General features: G+C 32.0%; 1 protein-coding gene across 4 annotated transcripts in view; it reads right to left on the reverse strand.

The window, feature by feature from the left end:
- Rbcn-3A (rabconnectin-3 alpha) overlaps window positions 1-17,819 on the reverse strand; it is a 123,736-nt gene that overhangs the window by 1,423 nt on the left and 104,494 nt on the right. For 3 of the 4 annotated variants that reach the window (XM_085946065.1, XM_085946067.1, XM_085946064.1), the window contains 6 exons: window positions 15,866-15,926; window positions 14,622-14,830; window positions 11,381-11,416; window positions 1,903-1,972; window positions 1,236-1,310; window positions 406-623 (listed from right to left, as the gene is read on the reverse strand). In XM_085946065.1, coding sequence (XP_085802191.1) covers window positions 406-623; window positions 1,236-1,310; window positions 1,903-1,972; window positions 11,381-11,416; window positions 14,622-14,830; window positions 15,866-15,926 — 669 coding nt within the window. The remainder of the gene's footprint in view (window positions 1-405; window positions 624-1,235; window positions 1,311-1,902; window positions 1,973-11,380; window positions 11,417-14,621; window positions 14,831-15,865; window positions 15,927-17,819) is intronic. The other variant, XM_085946066.1, reaches the window with a different exon arrangement.

The following is a 17,819-nucleotide window of genomic DNA, read 5'->3' on the forward strand; positions in this document are numbered from 1 at the left end:
CAAGTAAAGTAAAAAGCAAAAACAGTAGACTGGATCGATCCATAGACCTTTTGATTAGCAAGGATGCATGCTGGCAATTGTGCTATTCTGGCCGTCGAGGTTGTCATAATTTTTATCTAAGGTACCTATTCCTTCTTTGACATATTATAAGAAAACTATTATTGTAGACGCAAACCAATAAAATATCAATTTTTAAAAGTTTATTAGTTTGTGTTAGTATTTAGTATTAACAGATGGAAGTATATTTTCCAATTATGATTGAAGTATTTTATTTCCTATAAAAATGAAGTCTTGTCGGATTAAAATTTTATCTATCTTCAAAATTTACGCGATGAATGTCACAATAATTAAAAAAATATAATTGGTAATGTTCATGACATTTTAAAAAGTCAAGTGTAAAAGAACCTTAATGTCTCCATCAGCTGCACCGGTGACGAAGATGTCTTCGTTGGGTCCGAGTGCGATGCATTTAATAGCAGTGTCGTGCGCTGTGAACCGGTGTCGCGCCACACGCTGCCGGGCGTCCAGAACGCACACCTCTCCCTTCCGTCCGCCTGACACGAGCAGTCCGTGCTGCGCCGCGTACGTTATGCAGTTGGCTCCTGTCTCGTGGCAACTGAATGCTGCAAATACACAACAAACACAAAAGTTAGCCTCTCTTCTTTACCACATTATATATTAAAGTAATTTTATTAATGATACTATAGCCTTGTGTGAGGCCCAGCTACCTCCGACATAGCTCTCCACCATCTCTTCTCCTAATCTACTAATATTTAAGTATAAAAAAAAATAGTAAATCCTGATTCAAATTTCACAGTTATTTTACTTACCTATGTTCGTGTCCGGAAACTTGTACATATGCAGTTCGCCGTGAAATGTTGTATCGGAAATATATGGTCGTATATTAAAGACCTTTCAACCTCTTTGGGTCGTATAGTACCGACATAAAATTCATGTCTAAATAAAACACGGTTCTTGTCGGTCACTCGGTACACTTTACAGGAAGCCAACAGCAAATAAATTTTGAAAATAGCCGATGTACTGGATTATTTGTTAGGTTAGGTGCTTATTCTTGAATTCATGAATTTTGTCAAAATCAGCTATGATAATAGAATTAATGTTCATATTGAATCTGAGAAAATTGGAGACTGTATAGTATACGGTCATGTCTTTCCGATAAGAAAGCTCACGGTGAACTTTATTACAATCAATAAATGTGTCTATGTGTCACTTACCAACTACAAGCGACTTCTTTTGAGGCATAAGTGAGTCCCAGATGGCAACATTCTTGCTTTCACTGCTATGGCCGGCTGAAAGATATTTAAAAACATAAATCAAACATAAAAGTAAAAATTGATTCAATTGAATAACCTAATGTCTAGTTCATCTTCGATTTTTACAACATTTTTCTTAACTCGTATTCTTATTTGTCAGGTGGTTCTTTGTCCGGTACAAATCTTGCAATAGATTTTTAACTAACTTCGCGACTAGCTAGACATTTGAAACTTTTAGAATATATCAGAACACGATGCCAATGCATTTTAATACTTTTAGCCATCTTTAAGTAGAATTGAATTCATTTTCAGTTAATTCTGTTTCGTATGAAAAGTTATTTCGACACCATTATCGGTTGCTAGGGGTCCGGGGTCCTAGCAACTAAATTATTAATATATATGTGCATTACTAAGGAAATCAATATGACATGTCAAGCACAAATTTTTTTGATCGTTTAAGCTAGTCAAGTCAAGTTTATATGGTTCAACAGAATTTAAAAACGTTGTATATAAAAAGTTTTTTTTATCATGTAGTATTGATTTGAATCGCACCAAACTGGGACATACCAGTACACTATACCGTGGAATATGGAAATACATATTAAAATATAGAGGTGTCTCTCTTTACCTGTGGCAACTAAACTGCACGAGCCGAGGAACACGAAATCACTGATTCCCTTATTGTGGCATTGGTAATTCTGAAAACATTGAAAAAACATTGAATCAAAATCAATAAATGCTATAAAATTACTGTGATCAAAGCATATACCCAAAGCAATTCCGGTAATATCTTTAATAAACATATAAAATACACATATAATTACAAGAGACGTCATAGGAATACAAAATAAAGTAATATATAACAAGGAATAGATAATAATAGAACAGAAACCATAGATAATAATATCCTCTCCTTCCCATAGTACTCAGCATTGCAGTACACTAAAATGTACCTACATAGGAATAAATAAATTAATATAAATTGTGTAGTATGTATGTAATGCGTTGAATACGACAAACAAAGCAACACATGTTTTTCCGTGAAAACCCACCCCCCACTCCGGCACGATATTTGATTGAGGTGAGACTTAGTCTATTATTTTAACATTTATCTACAATAAATCGTTAGATTGTTTTGACGGTGATGAAAACTCAATATTAAGTGTTTATTTGATGCAGAGGTTCCCAACCTGAGGTGTGGGAGTGGGGAAATGATGAAGAAATAGTCAAATCGGGCAACCCTGCTTTAATCAAATCCTATCATATAAGAGATGGTATTGATTGTAATATTTTACATAATGTAAAAAATAAAGAAATAAATATTTTAGTGTAATTAATAAAGCGAAAATGATATAATGACACATAAGAGACAGTAAATTTAAATTTAAAAAAAAAATCAAATGGAAACTTGCGGTCAAAACAAACAAATTAATTTTAGTAAATTTTTGAGGTGTGTTTCTTGTAGTCAATGACATTAATATGGACGAATCATCTGGAAAAGAAAATGACTCACTTTATTGTCTGGTCTGCCGAATGGCATAATCTGTTCTAACGCCATTACAATAAAGGTGATATTGCTATAAATTCCTGATGCTTTTTGTTGGGTCTGCCGAATGGTTCCGTTCGAACGGGTTTGCTCAAATGAACATGGCATTAGAAACACTGCTCTAACGCCATTACAATAAAGGTCATATTGCTATAAATTCCCGATGCGCGATATCGCATAATGGAAATTGCGTAATGTCTACCTATACATGCGAATTTACTTGCTAGCTACTGTATTGAGTGTGTCGTCCATTAATAATGTCATTGATTGAAGTATTAAATATCACTCGTTCAACGATTGATTAAAACAGTGTTAGGCAAGTTGTATCGGGGTTAAGTGTAGGAATTATAAAATATTTTGTATATGTACACATTAATAGTTATTATTATAAAAGCTGTTAGTTGCCATACTGTCATGCCCTTCAATGTGAGTTAGTTGACATGACAAGCGTTTATAATTTACATATTCAAAGAAAATAAGTCACAAGCAGATTTTGATATAATTCATTGATGAAAATAGTCGTTCGCAACCATATATTGATCAAAATATATCAAAATCGCAGTTTAAAATTTTTACATTCTAAAAAATTCTTCTCAACTAAGGCTGCGCGCACACGGCAAAGCGAAGTTTCGGATTCATCCGCCAAACGACGTTTGCGTTTTATTTGCGAGCCGATTGCGTTTTATTTACGAGCCGATTGCGTTTTAAATGCGTTAATATTTCGACAATGCTGTCCAAGAGAAAACACGGTTTTCAAGGGGATTCATAAACGCCTTTTTTTGAAACTGCACCCTGCTGCGAGAGTATTTATCTTTCATTACAGTGGCGTACAAGGATAAATAAATCAATATAAAATCAGTACATAATATTGCATTATACCTACATTTATTTTCCCACTATTGCTTCTTTTGGAGCTGGACTGTTTTATATCGAAAGCGTTTTGAAAATTACCTATTGTTGAGCCTATTATATACCATCATCATCAATACTATCGACCGAGGGTACTTGATGGAGTTTGAATTTAAATTCTAATTGATTTAAGTTTTGTACTATTATTATTTATTAATAAATTATTAATAAAGATTTTTTTTATCCTGTTTGCTCCTGTCCTTGGAGCGTCGACAGGCTATGCGACATATCGTATGAGGTATCTCAACCAATCCCGATCGACCTGTATACATCACGCGATGTATCTAACCCTTTAAGGTTGACTGACTAATATTATTATAATTAATACTACTTATTTAATATTATTATTATATTTGAATGGTAGCTAGGAGGAGGGTTACTTACTTATTCAAGACCAGCTGACTAATAGACTGGAGGGCGATGATCCGGTCTTTTCGTACCCTAGAGGGGCCGTTTGCTGAAGGCAGACAGTTCTGTCGGTATTAATAGGTACAAGTTATCTATTTAGCCGCTACAGTACCATATTCAATTACATATTCAAAAAAAGTTGGTAGTTATGAATTCAAAACACCTTTCATAAAAAATAGATTGAAATATTAGTAGGTACACTAACACGAAATTACCTGATATAGTCTCATTACAATAGCTATCTTTTTAATATGTAGCTATTGAATTCTAAGCAATAATATTCTATTGGAAATATGAACAGATTTTAAGGGGAGATATTTCAAATGTTTATGAATAATATGTTTTAAATGTTTATTTAATAAAAGATACAATAGGTATAATAATATATTACATTGTTCTAACAAATTATATACAAAAAACCTATAAAATATTTTAATTAAATTATATCTGTTTTCCCCATTGCATTAACGCCACTGTGAAATTCTTGATGACACTAATTAAGAAAGAAGGAAGATTTTTTTAATTTTTTCGGACTAAAGTAATAAATTATGTCATACAATATGTGCCTTATTGTGTTCGACAAACAAGAATTTATTTATTGCACTATCCGAAGAATTAAAAAAAAACTTTTTTTTGTCGCCAGTGGCGAACTAAGAAAAATAAAATATAAAAATATAATATGTAAACATTACCTACATAATTATTAAGTATTTCTTTTTTACCATTTTACCTATATTTATTTTTTCCACTATTGCTTGATTTGGAATAGAATTCTGTTATATTATATCGAAAGCGTTTTTTAATTTGATGATATTTTCATAGTGTAGAAATTATTTTTAATGACTTTCATGCGGATTTTTGTTAGCTATACGCAAATGCAGACATAGTCCAAATAAGCATTAAGCATTCAAGTGAATCTTTCTGGTTGCAAACAATTCATCATGACTTCGACAACAATAACAATACAGAACATGATAAAACACAACAGCCAGGTTTTCTCCAGGTGTTCTGTTTTGTCACTGTCCTGTTTTGTCATGGAACCATTTTTTTAATGAAAAATACCCACTCATCCGGTCATGAGTTTGTCATTGGTAAATAAAATTTATTAGGCCTTTCTGAACATAATTATGTGGTTAATCAGTAATATTTCTTAATACGCGCCCCCATAAATTTCAGCTTTCAAAAGTTCGGTCCTGGCCTAAATGGGAAGATTTAAAAGAACATGTGGTAGGTAGTATATTCATGGCACGTATTGTATGACATAATTAATTACTCCATTGCTTCAGTGGCGTTCATGCAATGTAGAGCAACAGATATAATTTAATTAAAATATTTTATAGATTTTACTGTAGCGGGTGAATAGATAAATTATCTAAATTTTGTTATCAATTAATCGCAAATAATATATTATAACACGAAAATAATAATTAATATAAATATACATGTACCTACACAAGTACACAGGAACATACCTATCGATAGTAGTAGGAAGGTATTCATTATTCTCACTTCAATATATTATTATTGGCACCCGTTTCCATTTTAGTGTATCTATAGAAGATAAAAGTGTCAACTAATAAAAAAAATAATTAAAGAAGTACATACTTACTACAAAATAAATAATAATGGTTTAGTTTACCTTATAGTTATGGCGAGCCTTCACGCTTAAAAACAGATTAAATTTAATAAAAATATTTTATAGATTCGATACCTACATAAAGATTCTACAATCATAAAAAGGAGGCATGATTCTATTAAAGATACATACTTATTTAATATCGAATATAACCAAATGCACACCTACTTGTATTCTTCCCAAAAGAATGGTGTTATTTTAAATATGTATTTCATAATAATATGAATAGGTAGGTGGGTAATTCAATACGTATCTATAGGTACTTATATAAATATTTTCGGTATAGGTATATAGGTATTCATCAAAAATTATTTAAATTTGCATATTGCGAACTATACCTTAACATTGTTTATTCGTTTTTTTTATTTAGTGAGTAGTTACAGTTGGTGACATCTCTCATTAGTTAATATTATTAAACTCCCAACATATTGCACAACGAGAAAACTATTGTTTACGAGAAATGTCATTTTAATACGCTTACCTACCGAATGTATTAATCGTATTTACAACGGGTTTTTTTAGAAACACTGCAAATATTCAAATTATTCAAAATATTATATTTTTATACTTCATCATTTACTTAGTAGGTATCTAGGTAATAAGGTTTTTACCCTTTCTTCGTGTATTAAGTTATAATCTTTTTTTATTGTAGCTAGAATTTGATGTCAATGTGTATTTGCCATTGGCGAGTGCGCAAAATGTTGAAAGGCAAAAGCCTGATCGCAAAAAAATACTCAAGTGGAATAGTACAAAACTTAAATTAATTAGAATTTAAATTCAAACTCCATCAAGTACCCTCGGTTGATAGTATTAATCAGACAAAGTTTATGATGATACATACAAGGCTCAATAATAGGTAATTTTAAAAACGCTTTCGATATAAAATAGTCCAGTTCCAAAAGAAGCAATAGTGGGAAAATAAATGTAGGTACAGTGGCGAAGGGTGCAGGTAAGCTGTTAAGGTCCGCCATAAATAGTGCACATTAACCTTTTTCAGTCAATTGTATATGTTCTTATTGAAATACGACTACAATTTACAGATGGTATTGGTTGGATTTTAAAAATCAATTAAGCCCTGTCTTACCAAACCATAATAGTATTGGTATATTTTAGGCGATATGACAAAATTGTGCACATTTTTTCATTCTTACTTATTTTTTTAACTTTAGATTAAAAATACGTATCACACATATTGTAAGTTCATTTTTTTAATTCATCAAGCTATGCCTAAACCAAACTGTAATAGATAAATTGTATTATCCTATCTATAAAATATCCAAATTTATGTTAGATTTCGTATTTTTTTTACTATAATATATTATGGCTTTCGGTCGATAGTATTGATGATGATGGTATATAATAGGCTCAACAATAGGTAATTTTCAAAACGCTTTCAATATAAAACAGTCCAGCTCCAAAAGAAGCAATAGTGGGAAAATAAATGTAGGTATAATGCAATATTATGTACTGATTTTATATTGATTTATTTATCCTTGTACGCCACTGTAATGAAAGATAAATACTCTCGCAGCAGGGTGCAGTTTCAAAAAAAGGCGTTTATGAATCCCCTTGAAAACCGTGTTTTCTCTTGGACAGCATTGTCGAAATATTAACGCATTTAAAACGCAATCGGCTCGTAAATAAAACGCAATCGGCTCGCAAATAAAACGCAAACGTCGTTTGGCGGATGAATCCGAAACTTCGCTTTGCCGTGTGCGCGCAGCCTTAGTCAGTGTGTCTGTCGCAGGTTCGCCACCTTTCCTAAAGGATTGTTTTAATTTGTGTCTTTATAAAAAAAGATTTTTTTTTTATTCTTTTATATTGAATACAAAGCAATGAGAGCAGAGTACTATGGGTTATCCATTGCTACGGACGAATTAGTCATGAGGCCTTGAAGAAGAAGAAGAGAAGAAGAAGAAAGCTATATTGAACAAGCACATTTACATTCTTACATTTCTTTACAAAAGTACATTATTGACACCCTGCACAACAAATTAATTCATCTTGTATAGGTTTTGAAAATCAATTTGAAAAAAAAATCAATATAATGTTTAACTGTAGCTATCCCTAGCTAGACTAATATCGAGTATCGACAGCGTCTAAAGCAATATTCAAATCAATGCTAAACTTTAAATTTTACTAGATAAGAGAGTGCTGCTTTATGGTAGCGAATCATGGTACCTTACGAGGATTAAGAAGAACCGTATGTTGAGCTTCGAGGATAGGTACTTGTGGTGGATACTAGCTAGAAAAAAGGAGATAAAAGATCTCATATAACCTCCTCTTGTCACATCTAAGGTGTTACAGATGTCATAAAAAATGTCTCAACTTGGCCTGCTGTTTCTTTAGGTCATAAATACCGACCAAAGATGAAAGCACGTTTTGTTGCAGGTGTTGGGTTACGTCCATATAGGACATCTAAGATTTCGCCCTAAGCTATTTGTGAATATATGTCAAAGGTAAACAAAAGACAACGTAATATTAATATGTATAGTTACTAATTAGCTTTAGGTATATTAGAACATTTGAAAGAATGATATTATTACAATCATTGATGAGAACAGAAAAACAGACAAGAGTCAACCTATTCGTGTACCCTAAGCCAGGGTTGGCGAACCTTTTTACATACGCATGCCAAAATTTCCCAAAAACTATTTTTCGACTGTCTGACGTGCCAAACAGGCAAAAAACAGACAAAATTTTCACCGCGAGCCGCAGGTTAATCAATTTTTCAGTTAGCTCATTTTTTTGCCTGCTATTTTTTTTTTGTATAATGAGATCTGCGCGTCGATTGGTAAAGATAATATTAAAAACCGAAGGAAAGGCGCATGGCTATGTCGTCATTATTTTTTTATATGTACTTTTTTGAAAATTTTTATTAGTTTCCGTTCGCGTGCCGTGCGAATTCATCTCGCGTGCCACAGGTTCGCCACCCCTGCCCTAATCACACAATAAAAAGTATGTGAAAAGAGGAAAAGAAGATAACATCATAAACACCCATACCCTGGATCTATAATATTTATTAGATAGTAAAGTTCGTAAAAAAATACATTTGGAATTTCCCCAGCTGGGATTTGAACTCAAGATTACTGTGTGCTCCATAATATTTGAAGTGCTGAGAATTAAATGAATACACGTGACATATGATTTAAAAAAGATGAGTTAGGAGTAGATTTCATATCTATTTATCAGTGAAAAAGGATTGAATTGTTACAACTAATTTGTATGAAAAAGTGATAGGCATTTTATTTATGATATTGGATTAAATTCCGTGAACTCCCTTGCATAAAATGTTGCCATTATATGCGTAGTAACATAGCTATTGTAACTTGTTTTGCCTGACTTGTGTACATTTTACTACCAAAAATACTAATCAAGAAGTACATAATATTTGTATTCGTTTTCGGCATAGGAATAATGCATCATTTGAGAACCAAGCTACGTTTACAGAATGTTAGAAAGAACTATGCATCAAATATTTAATTTAGAAGTCAATTTACTGAACTCAGTTACCTATGCACATGGATCCGTTTAATCCTCAACTCTTTAATTAACAGCCTGATATGAGCCTGAATGTGAATGATGATTTCAGTATAAGACAAAAAGAATGAAATGGGTAGAAAAATTACAAAAGAGCATTATAATATTGGGTTCTGATTATCATTCAAACAACTAGGTGTAGAGGGGGGTGGGAGTAGGAGAGAACATTACAAACACCCATGCCTCAGATGCAAATAAAATTGTTAATTTTGAAATGTAATGAAATGTCCACAGCCAGGAAACGAATACTATGCCATTTGCTCATAAGCTATCCATATGAAGGAGTGACATCCGTTTTTATGGCATTGATAAAAAATTGTCATGAGTATACATAATCATTCTATAGTGGCACTGTGGATACGGCAAAATGCGATTCACAGTTGTACAATACCAATACAACTGCAAATCGCCCATTGGGTCAATGTAGAATAAACTATTCATATTACGAAATAGTCCCATTCTCTCCAAGACATGAAAAGCATAAAAGAATTTGAAATGAAATAGCTAATGCACCAATACATCCACTTATATAGAAAGATAATACAGGAGTTTTGTGAAACAAGTACACGATGATAAAATTCCATCAATGTTGCCATTGTGATATTAATATATATTTAGTTCATTTATTACTATTAACTCATACTATTATGCCACACAAGATAAAAAAAAAACTTAAAATTATCAAATTGTTAAAACCTACAGGAAAAAATGAATTTAATATATTGATGAAAATTCAAAATATTGAGTATTTCAATATCTAAACTGTTCGTTAGGTTAGGGAAGAGGGCCGCTAGAAATATAGGTACAAAAAAATTTAGATGGTGATGATGAAAATGAGTGTGCTAACCTCAGTTCCGTGGCACGAGCAAACTCACAGTTTCAACAACCCAAGCATTGAAATGTCATTTACAATCTTTTCGTCGTGGGCAACTATTTTCCGGCATGATCTACTGAACGATCGATATGACAAATTTGCTTAAAGCAGTGGACTTTTGAGCACGATCACCCTTAGAGTGGCCTTTAAATGCTGTCAGTTCGATATTTACGTTTATAATAAAGGTTGCCTGACTTTATTCAATATTTTAACAGATAATTATAATACAAAACGAAAATAATGTATTAGTAAATACAATCATCAAATTATCCTAATGAAATCTTGAATAGTTGTAGTGACATTTAGAGTAAGGAAATATGAGAGAATACTGACCGAATATGTTTTAACACTAGCAACACAACATATCGCACCGTGAGTGTAAAACCAAGGCATCTGCAAATTTTTTAATTTCCAGATTAAATGCAAAACAACTGCAAAAGTCGTGAACTTGGTAATGTAAAAGTGAAGTAACTGAAAAAACATGCAATATAATGTAGATATAAACCAAATATTATGGTTTTTTTTAGAAACTCTATTTCTCCTAACAAAACGAAGACTTCAAACCCTAATATATCCAAAATATGTCTTTTGCAGATGCCTTTGTTTTTACACTCACGGTGCGATATGTTATGAACAATCTAACCAGGCACCAAACACAATCAAATTGGTGGCTGAATCATTACAAGAAGTAATAGTTATTTACGGTTGACGATTGTGAATCTGCTTATGTAGTTGAGACCTTTAGATTTTTAAGTAAAAATTTATAATATATGTGTGAACAACAATATTAGATGAGAATTAGATTAATTTAAAAGGAAATACATAAGCCAGTAATAGATTAAGTGTAAATTCATTATAATTAATTATAAGACAGAAAAAACAGTTAAGAAAAATAATTATGTACATATTAGTAGGGATGTTTCATATTGTTTTTAGTCAATATTCGAATTTTTCTTTCACTAGTCTTTTACTTAGGTTTATAATATAATATTATGTAGAATTTTTGTATAGTCCACCAAAGTCTGATATGGTGGTGTTACAGAGTTGTCAAATGAAATTGAAACGAATAATTCAGAGAATCGTAGGCAATGATGATTGGTGAGTAAAAAAAAAAAAAAAAAGAAAACAAAAATTGAAAACAAATTTGCGACAATAGACATTTATGAAACAAAAACAAAACAAACTAAACTCACGAAGAAGGGCTGGCACGCTTTGTTGAGGAAGTGGACCTTACAAAGAAAAAGATAATAATAAATATATGTATGTAATATGCATTAAATATAATATATTATATTATAACAAAACAGGCGACGGGATGCCAGAAATATCATTGGTCAAGACAAAGAGTAACAGTTATCGTATCATGCTGTTAATTGTATAAAATTTAATTTAAAAAACATATCGACTGCTAATCTGCAAACCATCCAACTGCACTTTTGACGAAAAATTACATTTTAATGGTATTTTGTTATTAAGTATGTTTTCTATGCTTACACAAAATTTTAAACTCCTAAACCTATAAATAAATGCATTATCATTCTTTACACAAAACAGCCAACTGCGTAATAATAACGTATATATGTTACGCTGAATGTGCGAAATTGACTATTACATGAAATGGGCAAAATTTTGCCTAACTCATGTAATAGTCAAGCCCGTTGCCTTATTCATGAATTAGGTAAATTATCTGCCGAGTGCGTGAATTCGCCAGGGTATGGAATTCTTAAACTGTCAACATGACAGTAGAAAAAGTAATTTTAATACGGATGGTTTTATTAGTTATAATTAGACATAATATAATATTATTATTATTAGGTTAGGTTAGGTTTGTAATTCTGAATTCAACTGAATGTCCATTTTGAGGTTAGCTAACAAGTGTCAACAAAATATCAAATCATACTATCACAAACAAACAATCGACCATTGCACGATTGATACCCAAGTACAAATCAAATCGCGAAAATACCTTTTAATAAAATTCTTCCGTTATCATATTATAGTTCTAGATTTTTTTTGGGCATAGTAAATGGATAATATGAATGTCATTGTAGTTATTGATTGGTATATTTTTATATAATCAATGACATTTGACACATTTGGTTAGTTTGATTAGTTGCAAAAAACACCACCGGAGCGCGACCATCTTTTTTGACCAATGCATGAGCATTTGACACATTTGGTTTAGTTGCAATAAAACACCACCGTAGCGCTATCTAATTTGCCTAATGCATGAACTAGGCAGAAAATTACTGCCGAATTCACGCACTCGGCAGATATTTTGCCTAATTCATGAATAAGGCAACGGGCTTGCATTTTTCATGATTTGGGCAAAATTTTGCCCATTTCATGTAATAGCCAATTTCGCACATTCGGCGTAACATATATAAAAGGGAAGCTAAAATAGTGTATTAATTCATACTGCAGCTTATTTGTAAAAAAAAAATTACCAAGTGTATTTTTGAATTGTTAAATTCCGTTCGATAGTTAAATTATTAAGTTTTTTCTACTTCCTGAACAATTTGTTCAAATGGAGTTAGCCGGTTTGCAGATAAAGCAGTCGATATATGTAATCACCACTGAGATACTATCATTATTGGAGACGCCCATATGCATAAAAATTGCACTTTGACCAATGTTAGTTTGGTCATATAGCTGCACACAGTTTTTTAACAAAGAGGCAACCGATTGACCCCAATTGACTTACATTTAACATCAGTCGTAAATATTATGTAGATACGTGAACAGTATATGGAGCAGTGGTGAAGGGTGGAGATAGGCTATATGATTTGACGTAAATAATACACACAGAACTTTTGTCAGTCATACATATTTGTTTTCATTGAACTAAGAATACAATTTTCAGATGGTGCTGGTTAGTTTTTAAAATTAAATTAAACCCTGCATAAACAAAACCATAATGGTTTAGGCATGCTATGGGCGACCCGACAAAAATAGTGCACACATTTTCAAGAATACACACAAGAATACATAAATTACAGATGATGTTGGTTAGTTTTTTTTAAAATTCATTATGTCCTGCCTATTATAATATTATATCAAACAATAGTCGATAAAAAATGTTCTTCTATCTATAAAATATCTAAAATTATGTATGGTTTATAGACATAATTTTATAACTATGGCTTAGATTAGGCAGGGTTTAATTGGATTTTAAAAACTAACAAACATTATCTCCACATTGTAGTCTTAGTTCAATAAATACAAATAAGTTTGGTGTGCACTATTTATATCGGATCTTAAGAGTCTATCTTCACCCTTCGTCTCTGGCGCGATGGTAAGAAAAAACTATACCTCAGTTTAAAACACGGGGATTTACATCTTCTCATTCTCTCACTCCTGCGGTAAGTCGTGAGTCATATAATATGAATTAAGCGTTAATATAAAAATGGTTGATGCTTCCATATTAAAATATAAATGAAATCATATTATATTATAACTGAATGTAGCACCGTTAGATATGTTTCACGGACAAAGTTTAGTGTGCACTATATACGTCGGATCTTAACAGCCTACTTCCATCCTTCGCCATTGATATCAAGAGTCCTAAGGTCAAAAAGGCTGTAAAGTGACAACTTTGCAGGAAAGCATTTTGAAAAATAAATAAATATTGGATGAAACTTTTTCACGGCTCTGAAAAGTAACATTTACATTATCTATTTTTGCATCCAGTTATACCTACACAGTACTAAGTCATTATTCACTTGCATAGTTTTCTGTCAAATAATCGATTAATAAAAACAAAATCAAATGACAAAAAACATTTTTTAGGAATGAAATTTACATATTATTATGGTTGTCGCCGGAGCGAAGTTGATGCGAGACAAAAACTGAGTATGCATAGATGTGATTATCAAAATTAGCTAACTCCTGTATAATAATATCTCATTGGTAATTTCATAATGAACTGAAGGCTTAAATATTATGAAGATAATGTCAGTATACATAATACGGTGCACTGTCTACGAACATAGCAGCCATCGCAAGTAACAACAAAAGAGTTTATATCAAGAAAAATGTCATCCATCATTTTAAAAATTATCCCATTAAATTCTTTTGTTCATAAGATGATTGAAAATGACACCATTTTTTGGTTCAAAGAATATCAATATATTTATAATTATATTTGTTAATTATATTTGTTAATTATATTTTACAACCAATTAGACTTGATGAATTTAACGGTTATGATGGTAGGATTATTCCAGACGATATTTCAACTAGGGTTTGCAATACCGGAATTCCGTTTAATTTCATGATCCCAAAATCCCGGAATTGAATCAATACCAACTCCATCATCCCGAGATTGAAAACAATATCCGTATTGCAATCCCTAATTATTTGAGTACTGTAAAATAAAATAAACATCTTCAAGACTCGCTCAAATATAATACGATACATTTGATAAAGACTTACAAAGAAGGGGCGACTGGCGTTGCTTGCCAAGCCGACCTGCCACAGCGAGAGGTTTCCATCTCCGTCCGCCACCCCAAACTTGTTGCCGTGGCGAGAGAATCGAACGCGCGTGACCTTCGCATGAGCACCGGGAGGACGGGGCGAGCAAACGGCAGCCGTGTGACCCCACTCCCACATCTGGACGGAGCCATCTTGGCCTCCTGTCAGGTCTGCAGATATTACAAAAAGTAGTTTATATTAATAGAAGTTATACCCACGTATACGGTTTGCAATTTGGAAATTAATTCCCAAATATGTACCATATTAATTACGAAAGCCTGAATTCTAGAATTGAAAATATTTAAATTTTAGTAATATATATTTGCAAACTAAAAAAGCATTATGCAGACATTACGTCCACGTTTAATTTATTATGACTTTTTAATACGATTACTGGGATAAACAACTTAAGCAGTGTCAGCATATTGATCGGCGATATTAAATAGCTGACCACAATTACGAATTCCTTAATATACATTTCCCGTAGTCTCCAATTATTGCAAACTCAGTAAATAGCTGACTGCAATTGTAATTTATGTAATACAGTAAAACCTTGTTAATAAGAACATGGATAATTCGAAATTCGCCGTAATTCGAAATTTTCGCAAAAAAAAGTCCCTTGAACATTATTTTCATATAAAACCATACCTTTAATTCGAAATGATTTCAGAGTCCCTGGAATCCTGGGTCTGGCAAGTACGCATATTGTTTTTCAATTTGTGTGTGTCAGGGTATGGACCTAATAGGTTGAGCAAGTGGCTGACATCTATTTCTCGTAAAAAACAAAATCTGTCAATACAAACCTCCACTCTGTGGAGGCCCATATGATCTTATCAGGATCGGACATGGTCGAAAAAAAAAAAAAAAAGTCAGCCATATCCAATTATCGCAAACTCGATATAAAATAGCTGACACAATTATAATAGTTATTTCGTATGTGAGTACGTCGATAAATAGCGGATCACGATTAATTGAAAATGTCATTCGATTAAAACTTCGCGGTAAAAACACATCGCATTGTATTTATTATATTGTACCGATGATTGTGTCCATGTATTTATGTAAACAGAACTCTTGCTCCTCCATCATCACAAACATCTACTACCGTCTTTCATGTGCAACATCTATCCACCGCCAAAGTGGACTCCCACACAATATTATAGCATAAAGCACTTAAAGTTGAGATAAAGAATTTAATTACTTACATAACGGCAGTAAGGGATGAGCGCTCATTCTCTTGATGTTGTCGACTTTGTGTTTTAACACCTGAAATCAGATACACATCCGTCAATGACGAGCAAGTCAAAAAAGTGTTGCCACACATAACATTAAAGAAAGAAAAGGACCATCCGGAAGTGTAAAATCTAAAAGAAATGTAAACTAACACAACACTAAGCTGAAATAATAAGATCAAGCGAGTTTTACACAATTTGGAAGCTAAGGCAAAACGTGGTTTGATAAAAAAATAGTATAGAAACAATAAAATAGTATGTATGTAGGTAATCAGACATTGAAAAATGAGATTTTGGTATTACAAACAAAATAATACAAACAATAATTTATTAACTCTCGCAAATACAGACTAGATAGACGCCACCGCAACTCGTCAACTAATTCTAAATAATTTAATTGACGTTTAAAAAACACCAGTGTGATTTAATAGCGCCTGTACACATGCCTGGATTTACTGGCAACAATAGTGTGTAAATTAAACTATCTATTATTATATTATATAATAACTGCAATCTTGCAACTTGCACGATAATACATGTTTACACGTGCATTTTCTTGTTATGGCCGCGATAATACGTACTGTCAGTAGAAAATCTATGCACGTGTAAACGGGATATTGTGAACTGATGCACAAAAGAGTTTAATAAATATTATCGGTTGGAAATAGAATTGCTTTTACTAAATTGGAAGTAGCTCATCTTGTCGCTTTTGGTTATATTTAATTCAAATAGTTATATTATACTGCTAGCCCGTCAAAATATACTAATAAATCATTTGTAATAAGCATGTGTGCCACTTTCGTGATAGTTGCCGCGACCGGCCTATCAAACCGCACAGCACGACAATGGCTGGCCGGCAAACATAATACTATGTTTTTGTACGAGTGGTTGAAAAATATCCTTCCAACAATTCATATACTCATATAATATATTTCTAATTTATTGATAGATGTACCAAATATTTCTGTTGATTTCTTCTTTTTATTAAGTATACATACAAAATCAGTGCTTTTTCATCCAACGACATAATATATTTTTGCTTAATAAAATCAAAAATAAATTGCATCTGTATGCGTGATTAGGAAAGTAATTTTGTTGCCTTTTCTGAGTTGTGTTGCGTCGAATAGCTGTCTTCAATGTGACTAAAAGTCATTCTTTATATAATGAAAGAATGTAATATTATACGACAAAGTGTCAAGTAAGATTTTCAGTTAACACTATTTTACAATCAATCTCATTTTCATATCTTTTTCACATTCAAAGAACAGCAGAAAGTACAACAAAAATTAAATAGCTGTTGAAACAGGATTGTCAATGAACATAATTAAAACATAATTAAAACAATAATAAACCGTAAACATAGCACCTAGAAAGGGGGGAAAATTAAATAAAAGATTACACACAGCCACTTGAGAAGCTAAAAAAATGTAAATAAAATAATGTGAAACAGTTAAAAATACTCGAGAAGTTCGTAATACATACTTAGTAACAAAAGATTATAACATAAATATGCAGGTGAGAAAATAATACATTGGAATTATAAACATAATAAATAAAAAGGATATACATTTAATATCATATTCCTAAAACATAAAATAATAAAACAAATATTTAGACATAACGTATCTTTCGATTAGAGATTAGTAACCCTTAATTTTTAGATTTCAAAATGTAAAAAGAAAATAGTGAACAGAATATTTTAGCTACCTACTGTTAATAATTCAATAGTTATGCTATCTTACACAATTTCGAGTGATTCTCCGACAACCATTCCTCATTATGAAATAAGTCTGTTAACATAACATTCATCCTGCAGAGAATGCTACGTTTAAGAAGGAAAATGGAAATTCACCTCTACGCTATTGCACGAATAAAAACTCAATAATTACATAAAATCCGTGTGTGCCGTGAATATGTTCATAAGTCT

This window comes from Rhyacophila brunnea, unplaced genomic scaffold (assembly GCF_057557595.1).
Source record: "Rhyacophila brunnea isolate RB1 unplaced genomic scaffold, BYU_Rbru_1.0 scaffold_19, whole genome shotgun sequence".
NCBI lineage: Eukaryota > Metazoa > Arthropoda > Insecta > Trichoptera > Rhyacophilidae > Rhyacophila > Rhyacophila brunnea.